Source organism: Kogia breviceps, chromosome 14, assembly GCF_026419965.1.
Source record: "Kogia breviceps isolate mKogBre1 chromosome 14, mKogBre1 haplotype 1, whole genome shotgun sequence".
NCBI classification, from domain to species: domain Eukaryota; kingdom Metazoa; phylum Chordata; class Mammalia; order Artiodactyla; family Physeteridae; genus Kogia; species Kogia breviceps.
Window position 1 is genome coordinate 66,031,618 of NC_081323.1, and position 26,924 is coordinate 66,058,541.

At 47.6% G+C, this 26,924-nt stretch overlaps 1 protein-coding gene across 3 annotated transcripts in view; it reads left to right on the plus strand.

Annotated features, from left to right (window-relative positions):
* LOC131741399 (BOS complex subunit NOMO1) overlaps positions 1 to 26,924 on the plus strand; it is a 51,388-nt gene that overhangs the window by 14,684 nt on the left and 9,780 nt on the right. For all 3 annotated transcript variants that reach the window (XM_059038302.2, XM_067013087.1, XM_059038301.2), the window contains exons 10-25: positions 1,511 to 1,616; positions 1,808 to 1,958; positions 6,175 to 6,349; positions 7,675 to 7,816; positions 8,837 to 8,968; positions 10,248 to 10,384; positions 11,914 to 12,001; positions 15,032 to 15,095; positions 15,660 to 15,755; positions 18,828 to 19,046; positions 19,146 to 19,228; positions 20,050 to 20,209; positions 20,352 to 20,478; positions 22,277 to 22,390; positions 23,286 to 23,413; positions 24,484 to 24,625. In XM_059038302.2, coding sequence (XP_058894285.1) covers positions 1,511 to 1,616; positions 1,808 to 1,958; positions 6,175 to 6,349; positions 7,675 to 7,816; positions 8,837 to 8,968; positions 10,248 to 10,384; positions 11,914 to 12,001; positions 15,032 to 15,095; positions 15,660 to 15,755; positions 18,828 to 19,046; positions 19,146 to 19,228; positions 20,050 to 20,209; positions 20,352 to 20,478; positions 22,277 to 22,390; positions 23,286 to 23,413; positions 24,484 to 24,625 — 2,064 coding nt within the window. The remainder of the gene's footprint in view (positions 1 to 1,510; positions 1,617 to 1,807; positions 1,959 to 6,174; positions 6,350 to 7,674; positions 7,817 to 8,836; positions 8,969 to 10,247; positions 10,385 to 11,913; positions 12,002 to 15,031; positions 15,096 to 15,659; positions 15,756 to 18,827; positions 19,047 to 19,145; positions 19,229 to 20,049; positions 20,210 to 20,351; positions 20,479 to 22,276; positions 22,391 to 23,285; positions 23,414 to 24,483; positions 24,626 to 26,924) is intronic.

Sequence of the window (26,924 nt, forward strand, 5' to 3'; positions counted from 1 at the left end):
CTAAGCAGAAGAAGAGGTGTGTCCCCTCCAGCTGCCATGTTGAGAAGAGTCTGCAGGGGGTAAGGTGGAAGTGAGGGACCAGTTGAGTAGGTGAGAGCTGACAGAGCCCACAGTGGAATGACAGGTGGGGTGATGGATGGGGTGATACAGGCCCTAAAATAGATGGTAAATGTGTTTTTCATCACAGTTCTATCTTTAATTACAGACGTAGAAAATGGTTACTGTAGAAAATTTGCTAGATAGAGCAAATCCCCAAAGAAAACAGCAGTCTTTCATGAGTGGACCACCCAGTGTTACAGTTATGGAAAAAATTAAATTTAATCGTTTTCTTTTAATGTTACATTAGAAAGTACTGCGTTAAAGTAGCTTAAACTGGTGGGAGCTAGCTTTTAGGTCACATTCTCAGTGGGGTTCTGACTCTGCCTTTTAAGATTCAGTAAAGCCTTTGACTGTAGCACTGTGCCCTGGAGGGGGGATGGAAAGGTGAAGGTCAAGTCCTTAGTGCTTCAAGGGGCTTGCACAGAAGGATGAGGGCCGGTGAGTGGGGAAAGACATTTCCCAGATCACAACCAAATGCAAGGTTTTAAACAGACATGAATGGAATTTCAGGGAGTGGCTTGTAAGCTGTATGAGGTCGGGACCTTTGAGTCTTATTCTTTACTGTGTTCCTAACACATGATTTAGTGCCAGGTACGTGGTAGGTGCCTAATAAAAGTGATTGTTGAGTGAATATATAATTTAATAAGTGGGTTCACCACATCTTTTTAGAAGGTTCAAGAAGAGCTACCAGACTAAAGAGGAAGCCATTTTATTTTCTTAGAGCTCAAATGCTGTTGCATATATGCATGCATGTATGCATCCATCCATTCATTCAGGAGTCATTTATTGAGTGCCTACTGTGTACCAGGTGACTAAGACAGAAAAGGTCCCTATCTTCATGAAGCTCACATTCTAGTGGGAGGTAGACAAACTAGAAGAAATCAAACAAGGACATACCAGATATTGGGGAGGTTTTTGCTGAAGCCTAGAAAGTAGGTTAGTGTGATGGACAGTAACTGGCTGGGGCGTGAGGCAGGGGCTCCCGAGAGAGGGTAGTTAGAGCATCTCAGAGGTGGTGACAGTTTGAGCTAAACCTGAAGGACGAGAAGGGGCGGCCTCTCCCCTGTCCTCTGCAGGTGTGGGAGGAAGTCCAGGCTGAGGGAGCAGCTGGTGTGAAAGCCCCTCGTGGGGAAAGCATGCAGGATCCCAAGATCAGGGTGGCTGGAGCCCAGCTGAGTGCAGAGCCAAGCCCTGGTCCTCACAAGTGAGGAGGGCTCAGACACATAAACCAAGTGGAAGACAAGACGTGGGAAGGGGCTGCGGGTGGGTGAGCTGGGAGGGAGCTGGCTGGCACGGGGCACCAGGAGAAGCCAGCGTAGGCAGGGGTGGCTGAGCGGCGGCGTGAGGGGCGTGAGGGGGGCTTCTGCGGCTCAAGCACATGACAGCCTCCTCCCTGTTCTTCATCTTCTAGCCTGTGTTCCACGTCATGGGATTCTCTGTCACTGGGAGGGTCTTGAACGGACCTGAAGGAGAGGGTGTCCCGGACGCGGTGGTCACCCTGAACAACCAGATCAAAGGTGGGCAGACACGTTGGGCCCTGGCCTGTTTGCCTGGGCTGGGTTTTGCTCACAGAGAGGAGTGGAAAGGAAAGAAACTCTTAACGACTCTATGAAAACATGCCAGCTTTTAGTCTCGAGTATCCCTGTGTAGATGAGGGCTACACAGTTGTTTTTGTCTCATCCTTTGTTGGCCTGTTTTTGTTTTACAGTCAAAACAAAAGCCGATGGCTCGTTCCGTCTGGAGAACATAACAACCGGGACGTACACCATCCACGCCCAGAAGGAGCACCTCTACTTTGAAACCGTCTCAATCAAAATCGCACCCAACACGCCTCAGCTGGCTGACATCATCGCCACAGGGTAAGGCGGGCGTGTGGGGCCTGGAAGGGCCAGTGCTTACGTTGGCGGCCAGCGGAGGACAAGACCGCCTTCGATCTGACCGTGCATTTCTGCCAAGGGTCCACATCCAGTCTCAGACACCTATGGAGAAACTCAGGCTGGCTTAGTTAGAAAGATCAGAGCTAAGTGTTGTAAACTGAAGGTGCTTAACTGTTAGCTGTTTCAAGAAAATCATCTTGCTTCAAAGTTAAAACGGGTTCAAGTTAGAAGATCTGTTGTGCCTGAGTTCACATCTGTGAGGCCTGCCTTGGCTTCACTGGAAGATAATGTAGTTGGTTGAGAACGTTCGCTGTAAGATGCTTTGGGTCGTTGTCACAGTTCTTCCCACTTTGTTGTACTTATTGTGAGTTGTGAGGGGATATCCCGTGGTTGAATTCCTATAGTTTTATCAAGTAATGACACTGTCTAGTGCAGAGAACCCCAGCCTTGGAGTCAGAGTTTGGGTCTTTCTCTTATCCGTGTGTCACCTATAGAATGGGGAGGCTGCCATCCCTCCTTGGCAATAGGTGCTCACTAAACAGTAACTTAACGAGGTGGCGAGTGGTGAGCAGGGTCTGCGTGGAGAGAGGCCTCTCAGAGCAGCGCGGTGCGGATGGGGGCATAGCACTTGGTGTTGCTGGAGTGTAAAGTGCGGGGTGGATGAAGGGGGCAGATGTCAGAGGGCCTCCTCACTCCCCGTTGGAAGACGGGGATTTTCTCCACCAGGGAGAAAAGTCAAGGGGCCGGTGAACGGTATGAGCACGGAGGTAACGTGGTTAGATTTCTGTCTTCAGTGAGACGCTGTGGTGCCACGGCTTGGGGGAAGGCCTCGAAGGGGACAGAAGAGGGTGCGGGAGGCCTGAAAGCAGAGTTGACGAGGGCCTGTCTTATGGGGAAGTCAGGGACAGATCAGGAAGATGTCTCGGGGTTCCCAGCCTGAGAGGCAGGATGGCTGTGGACGGGCAGAGGAGCCAGTCGGGGATGAGGCTTCAGTTTTGGCCGCGGCGGTCCATAGGCCCACTAGGTGGCGCTCTCCACCCGGTGCTTGGATAGATTGTAAATCGGGAAGACTCGCCTGCAGGTGGCAGCCAGAACCTCGAATGTGTAAGAGCAGGTAGAAGTGGATCAGTGGACCGGAAATAGAATGTCAGCCTTCGAGGGGCGACCTCAGGAGAACCTGGGGCAGGGGTTTAGGTGTGACCTCCCGACGGTCCCGGAGGTCCAGGAGCTGAGCCCTGGAGACATGCTTTATTGGCTTGGTCGCTGAGGAGGTGACCGTTGTCTGTAGGCGGGGTGGGGGTCTGGGTCCGGGGTTCAGTGTTGAAAGGCAGGTGAGGAAGCAGAGCACCTGTGGAGCCTGCTGCCGTGTGTGTCATGGTGGAGCCGCAAGAAGTGACTCCTGGGCTGCAGTTCTCCCTGCTTCCCTCAGAAACAGTTCTGAGCAGCGACTCCAGGTGAGCCACCGTGATAAGTGCTGGGTGTGTACAGGGAACCAGGCTAACGTCACAAAGACAGGGGTCCAGGAGACAGACTGAAGATGAGGAGTCAGCAACGGTAAGTTGGGGTGGGTGTGCAGGAAGAGCTTGGGGACTCCGAGGGGACTTGGTTTAGGTGAGGTCCTGTGGAAGCCGAGACCTTCGGGAGGATTGAAAGGTAGCCGAGTGGAGGGCTTGGCAGGCAGAGGGGACAGTGAGCGCCAGGGCCTGGAGGCGACAGGGGAGCTCTGGGGTCAGGGTGGGGACAGCCAGCGTGGCTGGGGGCGATGGTGAGGCTGGAGGGCCACGTGGCCTTGTAGCCATCTTGTGGGGATGGGCCTCTTCCCAAGTGCAGTGGGACACCATTGACGAGTTTTCATCAAGGGAGCTGTGTGGATCAGGGCATTTTGGAAAGTTTTGTGTTTTTTTTCTCCCGACTGCTGTGTGGAGTGTGGACTGGAGGAAAGCCAGAGTATAAGTGAAGGGCGTAGATGGGAGGTGTGACAATTGTCTGGAGGAGATGGTGACCTGTGGGACCTGGGACCCTGCTGGCGGGGGAGGGAGGAGGCGTAGGTGGATTTGATGAGTGATATGGAGGCTTTGTGCATCAGAGCCCAGATTTCCTATTTGAGCAACTGGGTAGATGGAGGAGGTGCCATTCTTGGAGATGAGGAAACGTAATTTAATTTTATATTTATTTTCTTCTTTAAAGTGGAATATTTGGGTCAAAGAAAGAGAAATAACATTTGTTGAGCATCATTGGAAAAATTCATCATTTTCCTTTCGGCCCATTTGCCTTTTAATTCATTGATATTTCTTACTCTTTCTGTTTTTCCCTTTTAAAATAATTATTTGCTAATTTATTTGAAAATCAAACTCTGACTTCTTTCTAAATGGCAATGAGAATATAGTTGTCTCACGATGCACCAAAATTACTGATTTCTTTTCAATAATGTATTAAATCCTGATGAAATAAGTTATTGACACATCAATTTTTAAGAGCTTCAGTATAATAAAACACTGTCTTACTGGCTTTTTAGTTCTTTTTCTAAACTAAACCAATATATATTTGAGGTTTAAGGTAATTGGACACTTATCTTTCATTGAGAATACAAGCTAAAACTGATTGTATGGTTAAAATATTTAAAACTTAGGCAAAGAGGTTCAACTTGGAATGAATAAGGGGACTTCCCCCCCAACATGGACACAAATGAAGGGAATATGGAAGGTCCTTGAGAGTAATTCCATCAGTAGTCCCTTCCTATCCATTTTCTCTGGTAGTACACAGTAGGGAACCAAAAGGCAAACCTTTGAATCTAGATCAGGGGCTGGCACACTTTGTCTGTCAAGGACCAGAGAATAAATATTTCAGACTTCACGGCCTGATAAGGTCTCTGTGACGAAACCCGCTACAGACAGTTCATAAATGAACGGGCTTGGCTGTGTTCCAGGAAAACTTTATGTGTGGACACTGATGTCGTAGTAGCATGTCGTTTATTATGTCACGAAATAATCTTTTGATTTTTTTTTTTTCCCCTTTAAAAGTGTGAAAACCATCTTAGCTCAGGGTCCCTCCCGAAACAGGTGGCTGGTGTGACCTGGCCCGTGGGCTGTGGCGTCTTGCCCCTCACTGTCTAGCCTGAGCCCCCATGGCCGGGCTGGTCACCTCCCTTTAGGGAGATGGCTGTGCTTTCCTTCGCTCCCGGACTTCACACACACAGCGTTCCACCGCCTTCTTGTTCCTTCTGCTGTTTTATCTTTGCAGCAGAGTGGGTGTGCCAGCATTTAGTGCACCCCATAATTATCCAGCACTGAATCCGGCATTTTTTATTCTCCTTTCAAAAGGCACAACTGATTTTTTTTTCTAAAGTGATTCTCCTTAAGATTAGAAAATATAACCTTTAGGCAGTTGAAGAAGAGATTGTGGCCTCCAGCTGTGGGACATTATTACACTTAAACACACCAACTGACTAAAAATGAAGATGGTCACTCCACGGACGCTGGGCTTCGTTGGTGTTTATTAGCGAGCGGAGGTGCCTTTCATGTGCTTCTGGAGGTGCGTCCTGTAGCACTTTACACACTGCTCATTGCAGTCTCCAGTCTGAGCCATTACCTTAATAGGGCTTTTCACTTATAAGTTGCTTCTGTGGCTCCTAGCTCCTAAGGAGTTCAGTTTTAGCTCTGCATTTTTGTTTAACTTAATTACCTTTCCTATTCAGATCTCTCAGATTGCTTTTATCTGTGCATTATATATAATCACAGGCGAGGAAGGCGTCTTTGATAACCCTGCCTTGTTTTATCCCCTGGGTAATACCACACTTTCATAGGCAGCTTACAGCTCTTGCTTTTAAGGACTAGTCCACATTCTCAGTTCGAGGCTGCTCCACCGTCAACGACCCAATTATCTGAAGCATTTTTATCATCCACAGATTGTTTGAAAATTGCTTCTGCAGTGGGGGATGTCCAGGTGTCACCCGGAACATACAAACAGCCGTATCCTGGGCCCTTGCTCTGCCTTTTCCTTATGCAGAAAGAGGTCCAATCTTCTTTCTAAAGGTTGCTTTTAAGACTGCAGTCATTTGGGCTACATTCCTCTCTCTTCATTAAGATCATACTAGTCTTAGGGACGAGGGCTGAAAGAGGGATGCATAGTTTGGGTTGCTAAACACCTTTCCTGTGATAATTGAGTTCTCATGCTGGAATGAATGGTCCCCTTGTTGCAGGTTCAGTGTCTGTGGCCAGATATCAATCATTCGCTTCCCCGACACTGTCAAGCAGATGAGTAAATACAAAGTTGTCCTGTCCTCTCAAGACAAGGACAAGTCTTTGGTCACCGTGGAGATGGATGCCCAGGGATCATTCTGTTTTAAAGCAAAACCAGGGACCTACAAAGTCCAGGTATGACGAGTTTTGTTCTATTTAAGATATTTGAAAAAACACCAATGATTTTAAAAGGGTTATCTTAAAATGGGGTTAGAGAAGGAGCATTTCCATTCCCAACTTCTTATTTTGAAATCTTTACATTCCTGCATGTCACAGTTAGTAGAGCAGACAGGCAGCTGGTTTGAAGGTGATGCAACAGGCCTTTCTCTTTTCCAGTCCTGATATTTATTAGGGGTTAGTATCAGGCTGCCAGTCATGCCTCCACCTTCTCAGGCTTCTGGCTGCTGTTGAATATCCCTGGGTCCCCAAAGGAGATCGCAGTGAACTCTTTATTAATGGCAGCTCAGTAACATCCACAGAGCATGGCTTCTGGACCCTGAGGCCAAACAGAGCTTCCCCTTTCCTGCCTTGCTGTAAATTGGAGATGCTGGGATTTCTCCATCCAGGCAGGTGGAGAAGCAGGGGAGACCCTGGCTTGTAGTCTCACCACCGGGGTGAAGGCCTGAGCACTGGTGGGGGCAGTGGACAAGAGATGACAGAAGCGGAGGGCAGGCCACCGGCCCTGTGGGCTCTCAGGCTCTCACCCGTCAGGTCAGCTGCTCCCTAGGGAAGAGCAGGGGAGGGGGCTGGGAAGGGTCCTTCTAAGACTTTGCTCTTCTGTAGGGCCAGTGGGATCACCCCCGCTAAGGAGATGGGGTGGGCGCACAGCCTTGCCCCTGCTTCCACGAACAGCACACTGTGTGGGTTGGCAGCTCCTTTACCAGCCAGCCAGCATCTTGTGACGCTGGCCACACGGACAAGCCTTCAGAGGGCCTTTCAGAGGCATGATCAGGCACTTTTCCAGGGAAGGGCAGTTCCAGAATGTGATCTCTACCAGGGATGAAGAAGGCGAGCACCACCTCCTCTCCCAGTCCCTCTTGTGAGACAGGCACACAGAAATGAGGGAAGAAGAAATGGCCCAGTTCTACTGTTGGTCATCCACGTGGCATCCACAAGTTCACAGCTCGTGTCACGAGTGACCTCAAGCCAGGATCAGGTTCTGGGATTTAGTATGGTTTCCACCTGGGTGCACATGATCAGTGACAGCTTTGCGTGCCCTGATAAGCTTCTGTGTACACCCCAGCGCTGCTGAAGGCTAGTGTTATATGTCTGCTTAGAAATATGTTTTCTTCACACCGGCTGTATGCAGATTTGTTGTGATTATAAAACTAGGCCTAGGAGTGAACCTTCGTCCTACAGAATCCGTTTAGCCTCGGGCCCAGGTGGATGCTCTGGTGCCCTGTCGGCCAGGGAGCAGCGGCCCTGATGCAGCCGCTGACCTTGTTCTGTGTGTCCCGCAGGTGATGGTTCCTGAGGCGGAGACCAGAGCGGGGCTGATGTTGAAGCCGCAGATGCTGCTTCTGGCTGTGACTGACAGGCCTGTGATGGACGTGGCCTTCGTGCAGTTTTTGGCATCGGTTTCAGGGAAAGTCTCTTGTTTGGGTAAGATGTCAATTGAAAGCAAGAACAGGTAGGTTCAAAGAAGTAAGTGGGGAGAGGTGGGATTTTGGTGAGCTTTTCCTCATTGGGCGGCATTGAAGGTAAAAGCAGAAACTGCTCCAGGGGAGTGGTGTCTGAGAGTTTGTGTCGTGTGCAATTCTTTCTGAATAATTGCCACAATCACCATAACATTTCTCTTTGAGTAATGCTGCCTTGGCTTCCAGAAGAACATGTGGGTTTCTTTTTATTGCCCTCTGACTCTGAAAGGAAGATGGTAGCTGGGCCCAGGTTTCCATCCCAGCTCTGTCACTTACCACTGTGAGACTGTCAGCATGTACTTGCCCAGCCTCAGTTTTTCTTCTGTAAAATGGGAATACTACTGCTCTCAGGGGTTTTTAATGAGGCTTAAATGCGGTCATGTCAAGAGGCAATGTAGCACAGTGGTTAAGATCATAGACTCTGGAACCAGACCACATGGGCTTGAACCTTTGCTGTGTGACCTGGGGTAAGTTACTTCACCTCTCTGTGCTTTGAGTCCCTCATCTGTAATGTGGAGATGTTAATAGTACCTACCTCACAGGGTAGTTGTGAGGATCAAATGAGTTACTGTAGGTATAGCCATTGGAAGTACCTGGAACACAGCAAGAGCCATATAAATCTTTGCCATTATTAGTAATATTATGATGATGATGATAAAGGGCCCAGTTCTATACCTGGTATGAAGTGGATTTTCAATAAAGTTTCATCACCTTTGTCTGTTTTTCTCTGGCTCCTGTTGATGCTCCATAGATATTACTTCCCCCGATGCAATAATTTCTGGGTGGCTTCATTGTTTGGTACCGATGACAAGCATCGGGGGAGACTTCCTAGAATCAAGTAGATGCATGTTAGCTTTGAAGGAACCTCCTGGCACTGTCCTTCAGGAGCTAACGGGTGGGAAGCAGCACACAGAGATTGAGGGTTTGAACGGGTGCTATGGTTCACAAGGCAGTCAAGTGAGGCCCCCGCATCTTTTCTCTGTAGACACTTGCGGTGACCTGCTGGTGACCCTGCAGTCCCTGAGCCGCCAGGGTGAGAAGCGGAGCCTCCAGCTCTCCGGCAAGGTCAACTCGATGACTTTCACGTTTGACAACGTGCTGCCCGGAAAATACAAAAGTAAGAACCGAAGGCAGCACTTCCTGTCTTTCTAAACTTTCTAGAAACCTGCTCTCAAGTTGCATCCCAGCTGTACAGTTGCACTTGTTTAACTCTTCTTTGCCCCTTGACCTTGAATATGCATTATTTAGCCTTGGGCAGTAATGCAGGAATTGAGGCTTTATGAACTAACTACTGCCACCTCATCAGGATGACCCACACACTTCTTCTCATGCCATTTTATTTCTAGGGCTTCCCTGGTGGTGCAGTGGTTGAGAGCCCGCCTGCCGGTGCAGGGGACACGGGTTTGTGCCCTGGTCCGGGAGGGTCCCACATGCCGCGGAGCGGCTGGGCCCGTGAGCCATGGCCGCTGAGCCTGCGCGTCCAGAGCCTGTGCTCCGTAACGGGAGTGGCCACAGCAGTGAGAGGCCCGCGTACCGCAAAAAAAAAAAAAGGCATTTTATTTCTAGATGCCGGAAAAGAGTGTGAAATAATTACACAGACGTGTTCTACCACTTAGCAGCTGTGTGAGCAAGGCAGCTTACTTGATCTCCCTGAGAGTCAGTTTCCCCTTCTGAATAGGAGTCATAGAACCTTTCTGCAGAATGTAGGACTCATGAAATCCAGTATGTGAAGCCCCTCGCACAGGGCCTGGGTAGCAGAAGGTGCTGGCGAATGTTGTTTCTCTTTTCTCCACCTTGCTTGAGAAGCTCCCATTGCTTTGTATTTTTGCTTGTCAGAGTTTAGCTGGGAGCTGCTAGCAGTGAATGGCTTATAAAGTAGGCTGATTTTTCTGGGGAATTATATTTTCTATTATGTCAGGTGTTGGCAAACTATGAGCTGAGGGCGACTGCCTGTTTTTATGAATAAAGTTTTATTCGAACACAGCCACGCCCACTTGTTTGTTTGTTGTCTGTGGCTGTTTGTGTGCTGCAGAGGCTGAGTTGAATAGTTGAGACCATGTGGCCTGCAAAAGTGAAAATATTTACTCTCTGGCGCCTTATGGAAAAAGTTTGCCAATCTCTGAATGTCGTACTTGTAGTCTGCTCTTAGGCCCAGTTGAATTTCTTTCTTGGTGATTTTAATGGCCATTGGTTTCAGTTTTTCTTTAGCAGTTACTTATTCCCAGTGTGACTAGTTCTATGTGTATACTGACACACACACACACACACACACATATTTGTTGGTATGTATGTGTATAGAGGCTCACACATAGAATTCATTAGCACTGTTTTTCTGGGGGCATTCAGGGAGGTGGTGTGCTCTGTTCCCACGTGGGTGTGTGTTGTGTCCTTTGCAGTCAGCATCCTGCATGAAGACTGGTGCTGGAAGAACAAGAGTCTAGAGGTGGAGGTTCTGGAGGACGACGTGTCAGCGATTGAGTTCAGGCAGACGGGCTATATGCTGAGATGCTCCCTTTCTCACGCCATCACTCTGGTAAGTGGGGCTTCTGAGGATTCTCTTTGTGGAAGGACACTCGCCTTTTGGAGAGCTAGAACTAGCATGCTAAGAGTATTATCGGCATAGATAGTCAAGCGGATTCCCTTTTCTGCCCCTCGACTCACCCACCTATTACGGAGAGCACCATGAGGAGGAAGCATTTTAAGTCCCTTAGTGGAAAGATGGCTTTGTTTGGGAGATTTCCGTGTCCTGGCTCCACATTAAATTCTAACTTTGACTAGTGATTTGGGGAAGCTGTTGACGTAGTGCAAAGCACGTGGGCTTTGTAGCGTCAGGCAAGTTCATTTAGTGTTTGTGAGCCTCAGTTTTCTCCTCTAAAATTGAGATCATAATACTCACTCCCCAGGGGCATGGTAAGGTTTAAGTAAACCTCTTACGTATTTGAAGTTTTCCTGGCCATACACTGCTATTATTTATGAACAGGTGCAGCTGAGGACAGAGTTGGTTATTCTCTTGTAGTCTCTGCAGCTGGATTGGCAGTGTATGCAGTGGGTTTCAGGAAAGGGAGCACTTGTGTACACCTATGTAGACCCATTCATGAACTTTATATAATTTTTTGACTTCCAGCAATGGCAGATGTCACTGTCAGGTCCCAGTGGAGCAACAGAGGCAAATGGCAATTAAGTGGCCACTTATATTAGACACCAGAGGCAGTGAGACTGGTGTCTCCAACGCCAGTTGAATGCTGTAACCGCTTAACTACAAGTGCTTAACAAACAGCTTTGTTACGAGAGATGGGTTGATTAATATCCAGTTGAGAATATGTAATAGACATTTAGGAAACCATTCCTTCCCTTAAACCCTCCAGTGGATTTCCATTTCCCTTAGACTGAGATCCATCTTCCTTAACAATGGCCTGCCCTTCGCTAACTCGTACCTTACCCCTTACCCCTCTCCCCCTCGCTCAGTGGGCCGTGGCATACTGGCTGCCTCGGCCAGTTCCACACCAAGCTCGGTCCCTTCTCTGGGCCTTTGCACATACTCTTCTCTGCCTGGAATGACGTGTCTTCTGCACATCTGAGCGTATTTGCTTTTTCTCATCACTCAGGCTGCAGCCCCAATGTTACCTGCTCAGGAGGGGTCTGTTCCGAGGCCAAGCTGAACAGGCCTCTGTGGTGGTCCCTCTCTATCCTTCTCCCTGTTTATTTCTCTGTAAGCTCTGTTACTTCCTAGCTGAAATCTACTGACTTCTTTGTTGACTACCTGGGTTTTCTCTCTTCCCATATTAGAATGTAAGCCTCCCTGAAAATAAGAGCCACGGCAGCAACCAAAGCCCAGCCTTGAGTCTGCCGCATAGCAGGTGCTCAATAAATATTAGTTGATTGAATGAAAGAGATCACATTTTTGTTGGAAGTTTTGGAAGCTTTTTGATTTTCCTGTGGCACCCAGCTGCTCACATGATTAATGGGCAAAACAGATGACTGGTTCAGAAACAGAAATATTATTAATCATCGCTGTGTCTCCATCTCCCCTAGTAAGTCACTGTATTGGCTTTGGTCCCTTAGGAATTTTATCAGGATGGAAATGGACCTGAGAACGTGGGGATTTATAACCTCTCCAAAGGCGTCAACCGATTCTGCCTGTCCAAGCCCGGTGAGTCTGGAAGGATTTATGTGCTACGAGTGAGAGAAATGGAAAGGCACCCGAGGGTGGTTTTAAAGGCGTTTTTCCCTATCTTGGTTCAGTTTGCATCAAGCTGTCAACTTTGGCCATAGTTAGCTCCTCTGGAGGGAGCAGCGTTTTTACCCAAAGAAATAGAGGTGGGGGCTGGCACGTGTTCCCAGGCTCTCGAATTGGAATTGGGACCAGACCACTGGGCCCTTTTCACTTCTAAAAGCATTGCACCATCAGCCCATGACCTCTCCTGATGAGTGATCTTTTTAAGATAAAGGCTGGATCATCTCCCACCTTGCTTAAAGTCCATCGGTGGCTTCTCTGTCTGTTAATGACTTTATTGAGATGCAATTTGCAGACCATAAAATTCACCCAATTAAAATGTGTTCAGTACAGTGATGTTTAGTAACTATACCTAGCTTTACAACCATCATTATAATCCAGTTCAGAACATTTGCATCACCCCAATAATATCCTTCCTGCATGTTTACATTTAATCTCTATTCCCAGCTCTAGGCAGCCACTAATTTATTTTCTGTCTCTATGGATTTGCCTTTTATGGACATTTCATATAATGAAATCATACAATACTGTTATTTTTTAGGCTTCTTTCACTTATCATAATGTTTTTGAAGTTCACCCAGGTTGTAGCAGGTATTAATAATTTGTTCCTTTTTATTGGTGAATAGTATTCCACTGCATGGATATATTACAGCTTGTGTATCCATTCACTAGTTGGTGGGTATTTGAACTGTTTCCAGCTTGGGGCTATTATGAATAATGCTGCTATGAACATTTGTGTACGAGTCTTTGTTTGGACATTTGTTGGGTAGATACCTAGGAATGGAATCATATAATAAATTTATGTTTAATTTTTAAAGAAACTGCCAAATTGTTTTCTGGAAAGGCTGTATTTGCCATTTGATATTCCTACCAGCCATGCCTGAGGGTTCATGTTTTTCCACATCTTTACCAATATTTGTTACTATCTTTTTGATTTTTAGCCATCCTGGTGGGTGTAAAGTAGTATCTCATTGTGGTTTTATTTTGCATTTTCCTAATGAATAATTCAGTGACTTCTCTTGGTTCTCAAGATAAAATACAGTAATCCCCACTCACCCATGGTTTCACTTTCCACAGTTTCAGATACCCGTGGTCAACTGTAGTCCAAAAATATTAAATGGGAAATTCCAGAAATAAACCGTTCATTAGTTTTAAATTGCATGCCATTCTGAGTAGCGTGATGGAGTCTCTCACCATCCTGCTCCCATCCAGCCCGGAGATGTGAATCGTCCCTTTGTCCGGCATGTCCATGCTGTATACATTACCCACCCATTAGTGTACATAAAAACATAATATGTAGAGGGTTTGGTACTATCTGTGGTTTCAGGCATCCACTGGGGGTCTTAGAACGTATACCCCACAGATAGGGGATACTCTTGTACAAAACCCTTAATCAGACCTTGAGCTCCTGTATAATCTAGCTCTACCTGTCACACTCTGCTCCAGCCACTCTGTCCTGTGTTTTAATCAGGATGCCATTGGCTGCAGGTAACAAAATCTATACGACAGCCCCCAACAAGTGGGGTTAATTTGGCTCAGTAGCAAAGTCTGGCAGCATCAGGCATGGGTTCAGCAACTGGTAGATGTTAGGGTTGGTGTCTTCGTGATTCTTTTAGCTCTTTTCCTGGTATTTCTTACCTTGTGTTTTCAAGGTGCCTACTGTTGCCCCAGAAAACTTATGTTTAAGGCAGGAAGATGAGGAGAGGGGCGGGCAAACATTTTCCATGCCGCATCCTCCAGGAAACTTCGTGTCTTAGCGGCCAGAACTGTGTCACAAGGCCACCTTTAGCTGCAAGGGAGCCTGGGAAGGTTGGATTTGCTGCCCGGGGCTGGGCGCATTTTCACCCTAAATGTAAGCAGGAAGGACAGCTGTTAGGGAGACAGCCAGCAAGCCTGTGGTTCAGATGCTGTGCTCTACCTCAGTGCTTTCCCTGCCCCACCCCCTCTTCACCCAGCTCTGCCTGCCCGCCCATCCCTTCTTGGTTCCGATGTTACTCCCCAGGTAGACTGGCCCCACAGTGTCGTTGAGAGCTCCCTGCTGTGCTCGTGTCCACAGTGCCCAGTTCCTCCCCTGCCCATACCCGTCACACCTGGTGTGCACGTGGCTGTCGAATGCTTTCTCTCTGTAGATGGCAAGCCCCACGAAGGCAGGGACCGTATCTGTCCCCACCATGTACCAACACCTGGCACAATACCCGGCCCAAGTGTTGCGTTGTCAGTGTTTGTCAAATGAAAGAACAAACAAAATGAATGAAGAAACCTAGTAATTTTTTTTCTACTCATAACTGCATTGAGGCTTGATCAGTGTGACAGAAACAGCAGAGGTGATTTGAACTAATTTCATGTTTTGGTCGGTCATATGGCCAAAATGTTGGTTAAAGACCATTTGGGAGAATCCATTGTTACACTTTGCTCCTTCCTGAAACTATTCTTCTGGCAAATGACATCCTATGCCCCTAATCTGAGTGTACCCCACGTGAGCTCATGGCATGAAAATGTTTTTGCAGCTGTTCCACAATTTTCTGGGCCTTCCCCTGCCCCATGCCCCCTCTTAGGATATTTATAGGAAGGAGTCCAGGCTGTAGCCATCTTTTGGATCTTTAACAGAATCTGTTAAGTAGAAGATTCTCAGTCTGATTTGCAGTAGAAATGTACTTCCTGTTCCTCCTCGTGCATGTGTCTGTTAGCTTGGTCTGTGTAGACTAAAGTGCTGTGATTTGCTAAATTATGCAAAATGAAAATCCTTGCTTTGTGAGTGGGCCTTTAAGTGGATCAGGTCATTGGTAAGAAGCCGTCGTAGGCAGCGGAAAAGGCATTTCTGATCCCGTGTTGCACATCCATGATAGGTTGTGAGTGAGAGGCACCGCCTTTGGATTTCGGATGTTGGAATTGCTCAGCATAATAGACGCTCTTCTCTGAAAATTACTTTTGATTTCCTGGCTGCAGGCGTGTACAAGGTGACCCCTCGCTCCTGCCACCGGTTCGAGCAAGCGTTCTACACCTATGACACGTAAGCCGGGCGCCGACTGCTCCGGGGTGTCTGTGTGTGTCCTGTGGAGGAGAGTGAGCATGACTCTCTTCTTCACTCATTGCTGAGAACACGGGAGTTTTTTGTATTTTTTCTGGAAGCGGTAAGGTTAGGCATGGAAAAGAATTTCTAGACAAGGATTTTAAGACAGTTGGGTAAATTACTGAGGAAATGAAGGTAAGCGCTCTTTCCCAGGAATTCTGTAAACCCTGGACGGAAGGCTGTGGTTTGGAAGTGGCTTAAATACAATGTTTGTTGAATCTTCCAGCCTCACTGATGAGAATTTCTCAAGCTCAAGTCTACCATTTTTCTATTTTTACAAATGCTTGTGGGTTTCACAGGGAATTGGAGGTGTAAAGTTTTGGCCTGGAGAATCAGTTTACTCTTAAAGACACTTGTATGTATTTCAGGAGTTCTGAGGCGCTAAGAGCAGTGTCACATAGTATATTTCAGGGTCAGGAAGGTCGCCCGTAAAGAATGTTGTTTGTGATCCTTTGAGAACCATGAGGTGATGTGGTGTTTTCTTTCCACTTCTCTGATTTATAGGTCTTCACCCAGTATCTTGACGTTGACAGCCATTCGCCACCACGTCCTTGGAACTATCACCACTGACAAAATGATGGATGTCACTGTGACTATCAAGTAAGGCTAGTGTTCCGTGTTGGGCTGAGCACGGGAGGGTGGTGGACCAGACCTTCTCTAATGGACGCTCTGAAAATTATTCTTGATTTGTTATCTCTAGGCGTAGTACAAACGGTCTCCCCTCTTATACTTATGTGACATAGCTGTAAATTCACAACAGCCTGTTCCTTTCCCTTTATGACTCAGGAATTAACTGTGGATGAGGAAGAGTCTCCTGACAGCTCGTTTCAGCGTCTTAAATTTCTGTTTGAATTCATTACACTTCCTGTCTTTGCTAAGGAAAAACAAAAATCTCTGGTTTGTTCACTGTATTTCAAGTGTTCTAGCAAATTCAAAAAAAATTGCCTATTTTTCTTTAGACCCTTTCTCGAAGGCTTGGGAAATAGAGATGACACCTTATATGAGAAGGGTCATGAGAGAAAGTGTATGAAAAGCAGTCCCTCACTGAGGGTCAGGTTTGTGTGAATGTCACCTTTGAGAGGAATTTTTGCTGTGTGGTGGGTGCATCTGACACCCTAATTTTCTCAAGAAAGGAAAGAGTTTTGACAATATGACCATCTTTGTCAAATAGAATGGAAATCTGAGTAACTTTCTCCCAGCTTGCCTTATTTGAAGTTGCCTTTCCAGCCATGTCTCCATCTTTCTGTCCACCCGTCTGTCCGTGAAGAAAATATGTATGGAGAATCCTCAGTGGTTAGGCACTGGGTGTAGGCGATAGCCCCTGCCCTCGTGGAACTTAGAGTCTCATGGGGGCAGCAGACAGTAGTCCAAGAGTCACATACAGAACTGTAAAACTACAGCTGTCATAAGTGCTTTGACTTTGACCTTGTCAGGGGGTTGAGGTCCATGCAGGAGAGGTGGGTTTCTGGGGGCCAGCCACGTTAAGGGTCTTAGCTGTGTCCCGTGGACACTCTGACATATTTCAAGTAGAGGGATCGCTTTCTTTTTGTTTCAAGAAGGTCCCCCTGGCTGCTGAGTGGAGAACAGATAGAAGAGGCACAAGAGTGGAAGTCGATCGAGGTGGGGGCAGAGGCTCTTGTAGGAGTCCAGGTGAGGGAGGATGGGGGCTTCAGCCAGGCGGATGGCGGTGCGGATGGAGAGAAGTGGACGGGTTGGAGAGCTGTCAGGGAGATTGAGTTGAAGGGACGCGGCAGCAGGCTGACCACGTGGGGTCAGGGAGGGAGGAGTGTCAGGGGCAGCCCGTGGTCTCTGACTGAATTGATGGGATACCTATTCACCAGGGTGACACAGTTTCTAGGAGAAGGACTTGCTGCGTTTGTCTTGTGGGCCTGGCACTTTGCCTGGTGCTGGAGCAATGTCTTTTAGTATTTTCCTGCTTGGAAAGTATGAATTACTGGTATGACTAGAAAGTCATATTTTTACCAGTAGTGACTCCATGTTACGTTGTGTTCAGTCGTTGTTAAGTTTATTTTTGTAACCTCAGAAGAGTTTTTGTTTGGTTTGGTTTTGCTGAAAATTATGTGAAATGCATCATCCAGCTGGACATGGCCAGGGGCGGGGTCCCTAATGGGGATCTTGTACTTCCCGGATCCAAAACCAGAGTCCTGGTGGTCGCCCTCCACAGACCTCCTCTGTAGCCTTCCCTGTTTCAGAAATGGCAGCTCCGTCTTTCTCGTTGGTACTTGACTCTTCTTTCTCTTGCATCCCATACCCAACTGATCCATCTGCAAATCCTCAACTGTACAATCCTCGGTATCCATGGGGTTTGGTTCCAGGACCCCCTGTGGTTACCAAAATCCACAGATGCTCAAGTCCCTTATAAAATGAAGTCGTATTTGCATATAATCTATGCACATTCTCCTGTATACTTTAAATATACTTTAAGTCATCTCTAGATTACCTATAATATCCAACGCGATGTAAATGCAATGTAAATAGTTGTAAATACAATGTAAATGCTATGTAAATAGTTGCCAGCATGTGGCAAAATCAAGGTTTACTTTTTGGAGCTTTCTGGAATATCTTTTCCCCTAAATATTTTCCATCTGCGGTTGGTTGAATCCTCGGATGCGGAATCTGCGGAAATGGAGGGCCAACTGTATATCTGTCACCCAGTCCTTTCTTAGCACCTGGCCTCTATACTTTGGTTCCACCCACCCTTGTCTCTTGCTGGGATCGTTGCCGCAGCTTCCTGTATGGCTTCCGAGTTTTGGCTGTTGCTTTGTAACAGTGTATTGTTCATGGGGAAGTCCAAGTGATCTTTAAAAGTGGAGACCCTGTCATTCCTGTGTAAAACTCCATCCCCCCAGGGTCCACACCAGGGTTTTCCAAACCCTAGTCTGACACCTGATCTGGCTCTGCCTGGGGCCATCTGCCCAGGCCTCCCTGATATCCTCCTTGCTGTCCCTTGAGCATGGCAGGGAGCTGCCTCCAAGGCTCCAAGAGACTTTGCCCTTGACACCTCCTTGCCTGAGCCCTCCTCACCCAGAGCCGAGTGGTTTGCTCTCTGCCGCCCTTCCTTCAGGTCGGCGTGGTGTCACCTTATCAGAAGGGACTTGGCTGAGCCCCTAATAAAAAGTAGCGCCCCTCGCCTCCCACCAGCTCTTTTATCTTTCCACGCTGCTTTATTTTTCTTTATTGTACTTATCACCCGACAACATTTTTCTGTTGATTGTCTGCCTCTTCCCACTAGAATGTGGATTCCACGAGGTTGGGGAATGGTGTCTGTCCTGTGTACAGTCTCCCCAGTGCCTGTTTCTCTTGCAGAGTATGTTCTCAATAAAGGTTCAAAGAGAGACGGAAGATGGTGGTGTGGAAAGGACTCCATGTCCTACGGGAAATCTGATAAGTTTCCTTCAAGTCATAAAGTCAGTGGTATTTCATCCCAGCCCAGATCTATCAGATACGTCCACCATGGCAAAGAAGTTCAGTTTTTTGTTTTTAGAAAGCTATTAGTTTATTCAAAACAGGAGAAGAATGTGTTGGTGGCTTTATGAGGTGCTTGGGTTTTTTTTTTTTACTGCTGGATCTCTGCTTGCAGAAATGTCCGATTCCCACTGACTACAGGGATAGGTGACTTCGTCTTCTGGACTGCTCCTTCCTTTCTTCCAGATCTTCCATCGACAGTGAACCCGCCCTGGTCCTCGGCCCTCTGAGGTCCACGCAGGAGCTGCGGAGGGAGCAGCAGCTGGCCGAGATCGAGAGCCGCAGGCAGGAGAGGGAGAAGACCAGTGGAGAGGAGGGGGTTGAGGGAAGGACCAAGCCCCCCGTGCAGGAGATGGTGGACGAGTTACAGGGCCCCTTCTCCTACGACTTCTCCTACTGGGCACGGTAAGCGCTCTCCGGCTTTCCCTGCAGGGTCTTCTGTTCTGATGTCCTTCCTCGTGGGGGGACAGACCAGCCACATTGAAGTATCTTAACTTATTTTAGGTCTGGAGAGAAAATCACGGTCACACCCTCGTCTAAAGAGCTGCTCTTTTATCCTCCTTCCATGGAAGCCACCGTCAGTGGAGGTAAATGTCAGCTCAGCGAGCCAATGACACACCTTTGCAAGTGTTTCTTTCCCTGCAATTAAAATTTCATTCTGGGCTGCTGTTACAGTGAAACCATCTTTGTAAGGCACCTTCAATCCCCTTTGGCACATAGATCTTACTACTTGATGAGTGAGTGAATGAACGAAAGGTCTAAATCAGTAAACGTAACTTTCACTATTAGAACTGGGGGATCTTTTTGGAAAAGGACTCAGTTTTCCTTGATGTTATCAGGTTGACACCAGAAGGGAGATAGATAAAATGCAAAAGCATCAGTTGTTGAAATGTCTGAAATGTCATCGTGTGTCCGAACTGTTTGTGATGTTTATGTTTTTTGGTCGGGGTTATGGGAGGGTCTTTTGGTGACTGTATAAGCAGAAGTGATTGCTGGTGGAATATTTAGGCTACCAGTAGCTTTTCCCAGCATCGTGGGTTCGTTAAAACCTGGACGTTTCTGTGTTTGGAAGGAGAGTATTGAAGGGCGTGGCTGTCCAGCAGGCAGCCTGTCCAGGGCAGCCTACCATACCGGTCCTCTGAGTAACGGCTTCTCTCCTCACCTGTGGCCTGTGAGAGCCAAGGGAGAGGAGCAGGGGAAAGCCAGCTCTGCTGGCTGTACCTGCTAACATTCCTGGCGGTTGAACAAGGCCATTCATCAATGGTGAGAGGCTTGGGCCACTTGCAGTCACTGAGGATTCTGGTACAGTCAGCAGCCTCATTGGAGCTGGCTTCCAGTATCTCAGTTTTAGGCCCTTCTTTAATGGGAAGCCCCAACCTAGTCTTCTGTTTATCTCTTCCCTTTTTAGAAAGCTGCCCAGGGAAGTTGATTGAGATCCAAGGGAAAGCAGGCTTATTTCTGGAAGGCCAGATCCACCCAGAGTTGGAAGGAGTGGAGATTGTCATCAGTGAAAAGGGGGCGAGTTCACCTTTGATCACAGTCTTTACTGACGACAGAGGTGCCTATAGGTAAGGCCGTGACTAAGAAACATTTGCTTGGGATCAGTCGGGGAGCCTAGAAAGAAACTGGGGAGGCAGGTTTCCTTGGGGCAGGTGATGCTTCTTCCAGGATTTGAAGCAAAGCCATCTCCAGTGTTTCTTTTTTATTCAGTGTTGGGCCACTGCACAGTGACCTGGAGTATACCGTGTCCTCGCAGAAGGAGGGCTACGTTTTGACTGCGGTGGAAGGAACCATAGGCGACTTTAAGGCTTATGCCTTGGCAGGCGTGAGCTTTGAGGTAACACTGTGTGCTTTTAAAAGGCAGCTTTATGGGGTATAATAGACATACAATAAGCTGCACATAAAGTGTATAATTTGACAGTTTTGACATATGATGACCCCCATGAAAACACTACCACAGTCAAAATGGTTGCCACATCCGTCACCCTCCAAAATTTCCTCATACCCTTGGCAACCCATCTCTCCCGCCCCTCCCCACTGCTCTGATCTGCCTTCTTTCACTGTGGATCATTTCGCATTTCCTAGAGTTTTATATAAATGGAATTATTCAGGATGTACTCTTTTTTGGTCTGGCTTCTTTCACTTGTAATTAGGAGATCTGTTGACTTTAGCTTGTGTGCATACCTTTTGGGAAGTATTTTAAGCTTTCATCCTTGACTCTGTTCTCTGTCCAAGGATGCAGAATGTCTTTCTCTCTTGCCTCAGTCCTTCTTGGGAAGAAGCACGCTGTGAAATGGACAGAGTGAGTCTGGAGATCCTTGAGGCTGAATATTTTCAACATAGAGGCCAAATAAATTAAAATTCTATATTGCAGAATGCATTTTAAACCAAACTGAAAGATAGTCAAACTGGGAAGAAATATCTGTACCATAAATAACATTCCCTGTTTACCAGGGACTCCTAAAATCTGTAAGAAAAAGACAGCCCAACATGGGACTCCCCTGGTGGCGCAGTGGGTTCAGAATCCGCCTGCCAATGCAGGGGACACGGGTTCGAGCCCTGGTCCAGGAAGATCTCACATGCCACGGAGCAACTAAGCCCCGTGCTCCACAACTACTGAGCCTGCGTTCTAGAGCCCGTGTGCCACAGCTAATGAACCCTGTGTGCCTAGAGCCTGTGCTCTTCAACAAGAGAAAGCCCGTGCTCGCCGCAACTAGAGAAAGCCTGTGCATAGAAACAAAGACCCAATGCAGCCAAAAATAAATAAATAAATAAATAAATTTTAAAAAGACAACCCAACAGAGAAACGATGAACCAAGGATATGAAAGGCAGTTCATAGAAGTCATCCAAGTCACTCATAAACATACAGGAAACACTCGACTTCGGTAGTCACTGGGGAAATGCAAAGGAAGTTACCATCGAAACACTGAGTCTGGGGTGAGACTTGCGATAATCAAGACAATATCCATCTTCTTGACGAGCACACATTTTCCCACACATAGGTAATTTGTTGGAGCTGGAAATGGTTACAGCCACCATGGAGGGCAGTTTGGGTTTTTTTTTCTGAATTTCGAGTGCACACATCCAACAATTCTACTTCTAGGAATTGACTGTTCAGAAAAAGAAAAACTTAAACAACTTAAGTGCACAAATATACACACGCTCGGGGACATTCAGATCGTCTCTCCTTTTCCATCACAAAACTCGGTGGCTAGCCTGTGTGCTGTTGTTAGCTGACCTCTGCTTTAGAACGATATGCAGCTGTTCTGAAGCAGTGAGGCTGATCGGTGGGGACTGGTGGACGAGGGCAGCCGGGAAAGTGGCTGAGGGCAGAGAAAGCAACTTGTAGTTACAGAACCGTACAGTTTAGGGGGCCTCCCCCAGCCCCACCAGATCACTTATGAAGTCCGTCAACAGCAGCCATAATGCTGATAAGATTTGTGTGGGCACAGAGAGTTCTGGAAGGCTGCACACCAAACTATTAACATTGGTTACCCTGGGGATGAAGAGGAGACCTTTTGTCTCCCCCAGTGAATAGCGGTAAAAGAAAAAAAACCCATTAAGGATTACCTCTTGCCTTGTTCATGGTTAATACGAGTTAACCTTGCTCTGGGGTTCCTTTTTCCACCCCCAGATAAAAGCTGAAGACGACCAGCCCCTCCCTGGGGTCCTCTTATCCCTCAGCGGTGGTGTGTTTCGTTCCAACCTCTTGACTCAGGATAACGGCATTCTGACCTTCTCAAACCTGGTAAGGTGTCTGGTAGTTTACTGCCTGCCTGACTCCCCCATGAGAGTGCCGGGAAACGGTGGCCGTGACTTGTGTGTTGCTTGACAACGTGAGAACAGAAAACCAGCCTGGAGTGTTTTACGTTTCTTCAGGGACCAGACGTAATTAGAGGATTGCTCTCACTAGAACTTAATGCTGCTGATTCATGTTCCCTTCTGCACAGACTTCTTGTTTTCTGGTCACCCTCTTGTCACTGAGACAGTGTAATTAATTACCCCGGCCACAGCGGCTCCTGTCTTAGGCATCCCTTTGTTTTACCACAGGATCGGGCTGTTTATAATGCTGAGTCTTGTTTGGGGGGTGAGCTTGTGTTTCTTCTGCAAAGCACACTCCCCGTGGTGGGAGGATAGCACCCATTTTTCACTGGGGATGTAGAATGAGGCCCTGAGTGGTGGGCACTCAGGAGTGCACGTCAATTGGCCATCTTGTCAGTCAATTGACGAATAAAGTGACTGTTACAGGGATGTCTGAAACAGTCAGTGAGGTGTATCCGAAAGATCACATGCTGTGCAGTGTTGCGCACCCAGCTTCAAATCTTCCATCTGCTACTTACTTGCTGGGTCATCTCAGGCAAGTTACTTGACCTCTCTGAGCCTCAGTCGCTTCCTTCATAAAATTCACATATGATTTCTACCCCACAGCATTCTTATAGGCGCACCATGATGACAGCTGCTGTTAGAATTGTAATTGCTGTCACTGTAATGATTTATTGTAGAGTTAGAGTTACCATTTCTGGGTGTCTAGGAAGCCATGGAGCTCTTGGGCCTAATTGTGGTCCATCGTGACTTCAGCTGCCCCCTTTGAAACCATACCTAGATTTGCAGCAGAGGCTCAGTTTGTAGTTGTCTCTCGGCAGAGCCCCGGCCAGTATTACTTCAAGCCCATGATGAAAGAATTCCGGTTTGAGCCATCCTCGCAGATGATTGAGGTGCAGGAAGGGCAGAACTTGAAGATCACCATCACCGGCTACCGCACGGCCTACAGGTAGGCAGCCCCACCTGCAACCCTCTCTCCCAAGCCCGGGCTATGGGATCACACTCATGCTTCTGTTTTCTAGAAACTCATCCCAGTCTTCATACTGATTTTATTTGGAAGACAAGGGACATAAGATACGAGGTCCACAGGCTCCTGACTGCTGCCGTTTTCTTCTAATATCTCCAACAAGTGTCCCCTTTTTTTTTCTTAATTTTAATTTTGGCCATGCCAGGCAGCTTGCAGGATCTCAGTTCCCTGAGTAGGGATCGAGCCCGGGCCACAGCAGTGACAGTGCTGAATCCTAACAGCTAGGCCAACAGGGAACTCCCTTCAAATGAATGATTCAGTCACAAAGTTCCTATTTTGAAATTGGCCTGAGAGACCCTATTTAGTTCCTAAAAATTTTCATTTTTTCAAGAGGTTTGAAACTTGAGTTACATTTTGAAAAGGAGGAAATGCATTCACTTGAGTGAAACTTGGAAATGCTGGAAAGAGTCTGTACAATGTGAAGTTTCCCTCCTATCCTGGTCTCCAAGCTACCTAGGTTTTCCAGTGTTTCTGAATACTTTCAGAGATGGTTTATACAAATATTAGTAAATATATTTATACACATTTACAAAAGCACTCGAGGCAAAGATTGATTAATCAGAAGGAGTGGGTTTAGAAAAACGGACCATTTTCAATTGAATATAAAAATGGAATGAAAGGGGAAGTGACTTATTTTCATTTTATTGGATGCTTCATTATTTAAATTAAAGCATAACAAAAAAATACAATAAAGTGGAATAAAATAAAGCTTAGCCTTTTTTAATTACAATTTTCTGGAGCATCCCTTAGAATGTACAAGAAGAGAAATTGATGACAGCCTTCTGGCTGGCCTGAGCCCTCTGGCAGGAAGGCTCGATTTGCAAGTGCCACAGCTAGAACTGAGTTGTCTGGGTCATTTGGGGCACAGTTCTCCACTGAGCTATTTTGCACTGTAAATTGTTAGTAAATGCAGGACACTTTCCCTGAAATCTTTTGTGTGCTTCAGAAAACCCCAAGAATGTCATGTTCTGTTGCTTCTCTCATCCCTCTAGTTGCTACGGTACGGTTTCTTCCTTAAACGGAGAGCCAGAACAGGGTGTTGCTGTGGAAGCAGTGGGCCAGAACGACTGCAGTATTTATGGAGAAGACACCGTGACGGACGAAGAAGGGAAGTTCAGGTTACGTGGATTGCTGGTGAGCCTTTGGGCGTGTTTCATTAGTGGATTTTTTTCATACCGGGTTCAGCGGTGCCTTGTGGTGTCCCCAAGACTGCTAGGAATGGGGTCAAGAGCATGGCCAGGGCAGCGTAGGGTTCTGGAACTCTTCCCAATCCCTACTGTAGCTGATAAACTTACCTTTTATGTAGCTGATGTACTGGGTTGGGGGTTTTGTAGCGAAATAAAGGTGGAAAACCATGGGTTTGCCGCACCTTTTGCCTAGCATGGGTAGCGTGGCTCAGGCCGGGGCTCTCAAACCAGATGGCAAGTGTGAAAGGCTGGAGGATGCTGGGTGCCTGGTAGGGAGCGGTGCGGACTGCGGGGCCCTGGAGAGGGCCTGGCCCACAAGAAGGGGGCAGCTGCCACTCAGCTCCAGCTCTACACAGCTGTGTGGGAAGACAGACTCAAGGTTGCCAGATCGTTTTGAGTTTGTAAAAATGTGAAAATTTCTGATTTTTAGATGTTAACAGCCAATTAAAAAAAAAAAATCCCACAACTTTGTACGGGCCAAATAACCGACTTGTTTGTCCTTTTGGCTGCTCAATTGCAACATTTGGTTCAGAATTCATGGTGCCTTTTTCCTCACTTTTACTTGCACATCCATACATTCATTTGCTTGTTCAGCAGACACTAAGTAGGAGTCACCGAACAAGAATGTGGGTTGATGGCACCCACTGGACAGGGCCACTTGGATCCAGCCAGGGTTTGGTCCTCAGCCTTTCAGATTCACAAACTGGATGTGCTTAGTTGACCCCAGGGATAGTCGTACACATCTTGGCAACTGACTGATGTTTGCCTGAATCGCGTGAGCTGAGATGCAAATCCGTTTGCCAGTTTACTTAGGTATGTTGGGGCGATGCTGTCCTTTCCCAAAGGTAGGAACATCCATGTCCATTGTCCGCCCATCCCCACTCGCAGATATGGGGAAGTCAGGTCAGGAGGTTGCTTGGTGAGTGAGAAAGGTTCAGGAGGCTGAAGGCGGAAGGTGAGCCTGGGGAGGACTGGGGAGCATATGTTCTGACGGCCCAGCCGGATGCGTACCCGCAGGTGTGCTCTCTGCCCACCGCTCCCTGTCTTCAGTATCTTCTCATTGGACTCGGCGAGACAACGGCGCTCTCGTTCCTGCAGGAGTCTGGATGGCCTTACTGCGACGCTCCCTTCTCGCTCTCCTCTGCCCTTGGAGAGGCCCACCCTCTGTGGAGCGGGCTGCCACCGGGACACTGCTCCCTGCTGTCCCCCAGGCCTGCTTTCCTTCCTCGTAGCAGTGGTTCCAGAGAGCACAGAGCGGTGGCGGCAGCATGGATGTCCCCCGCCCCCGGGCCGGCTGTAGCCAGGGCCCCGGGAGGGGCGACGGGTCCTTAGAGCCAGCTTCTCTGTCTCCTGCGTTCAGTGCAGGCCCAGCCTTTGAAATTCTGTCCTTCGTGGGCTGCATTCATGCCTTTCTCCCTGGGTTTGAATCCTGCCTCTGTCGTTTCTTAGCTGTGTAAGTTCAGGCAAGTGTCTCGTGCTTTTTATGTGTTTCATCGTCTGTAAAGTGAGGATGAGGATAATGAGTACCTTCCAGGATGGCTGTGAGTATTAAGTGAGTTAATACATGTAAAACACATGGAGCAGTGAGTGACACACTGACTCCATAAGTGGGTAAAAGCAAGAACAGACAGCACCTTCCCCGGAGGTCGTTCTCACCAGAACTGCCAGCTTAGGTGTTTGCAGCTTTTCTTGGTCTAAGTTAGCAGCAGGAGGAGGGCCTGGCAGGCGCCTGTGCACTTCAGTCTGCCTTCCCCTGGCCGGAGCTGGGGGGACTCGGTGTTCTGTGTTCCAGGCTCACCTCCCTCTTACGGTTGTAGAAATGCAGGTTCTGCATCACCGTGTTGGTTCTTCCGAGGGTCTTACTGGCCTAGACATGTTTCTCTAAACTCACCAACTTAACACATTTTTTTAAAACACATTTTATTTAACTAAACCAAATATAGTTTTCTTCTCCATGACAATAGATTTCCGTTTTAAATGATGCTGCCCCACACCCTCCTCGTAATAGGTATTAATTCATTAGCGCTTTCAGTGTTGTTTAGAGTCGCCCCCTTGTGGCAGCCCACGCCTTTTTCCCGTGCCAGGCCTCAGATTCTGGAGGAATAGCCTAAGGCTACATGTTTCCCAACAAGGGTTTAGATTTGAGTTTGCCAGTCTCCCAGAGGACGCCAGGCTGGAGAGCCCTTGTTGAAGATTTCCTAAGGATTTCAACCCCATTAGAATTCATTTCCCCAGTTGATCTTTCC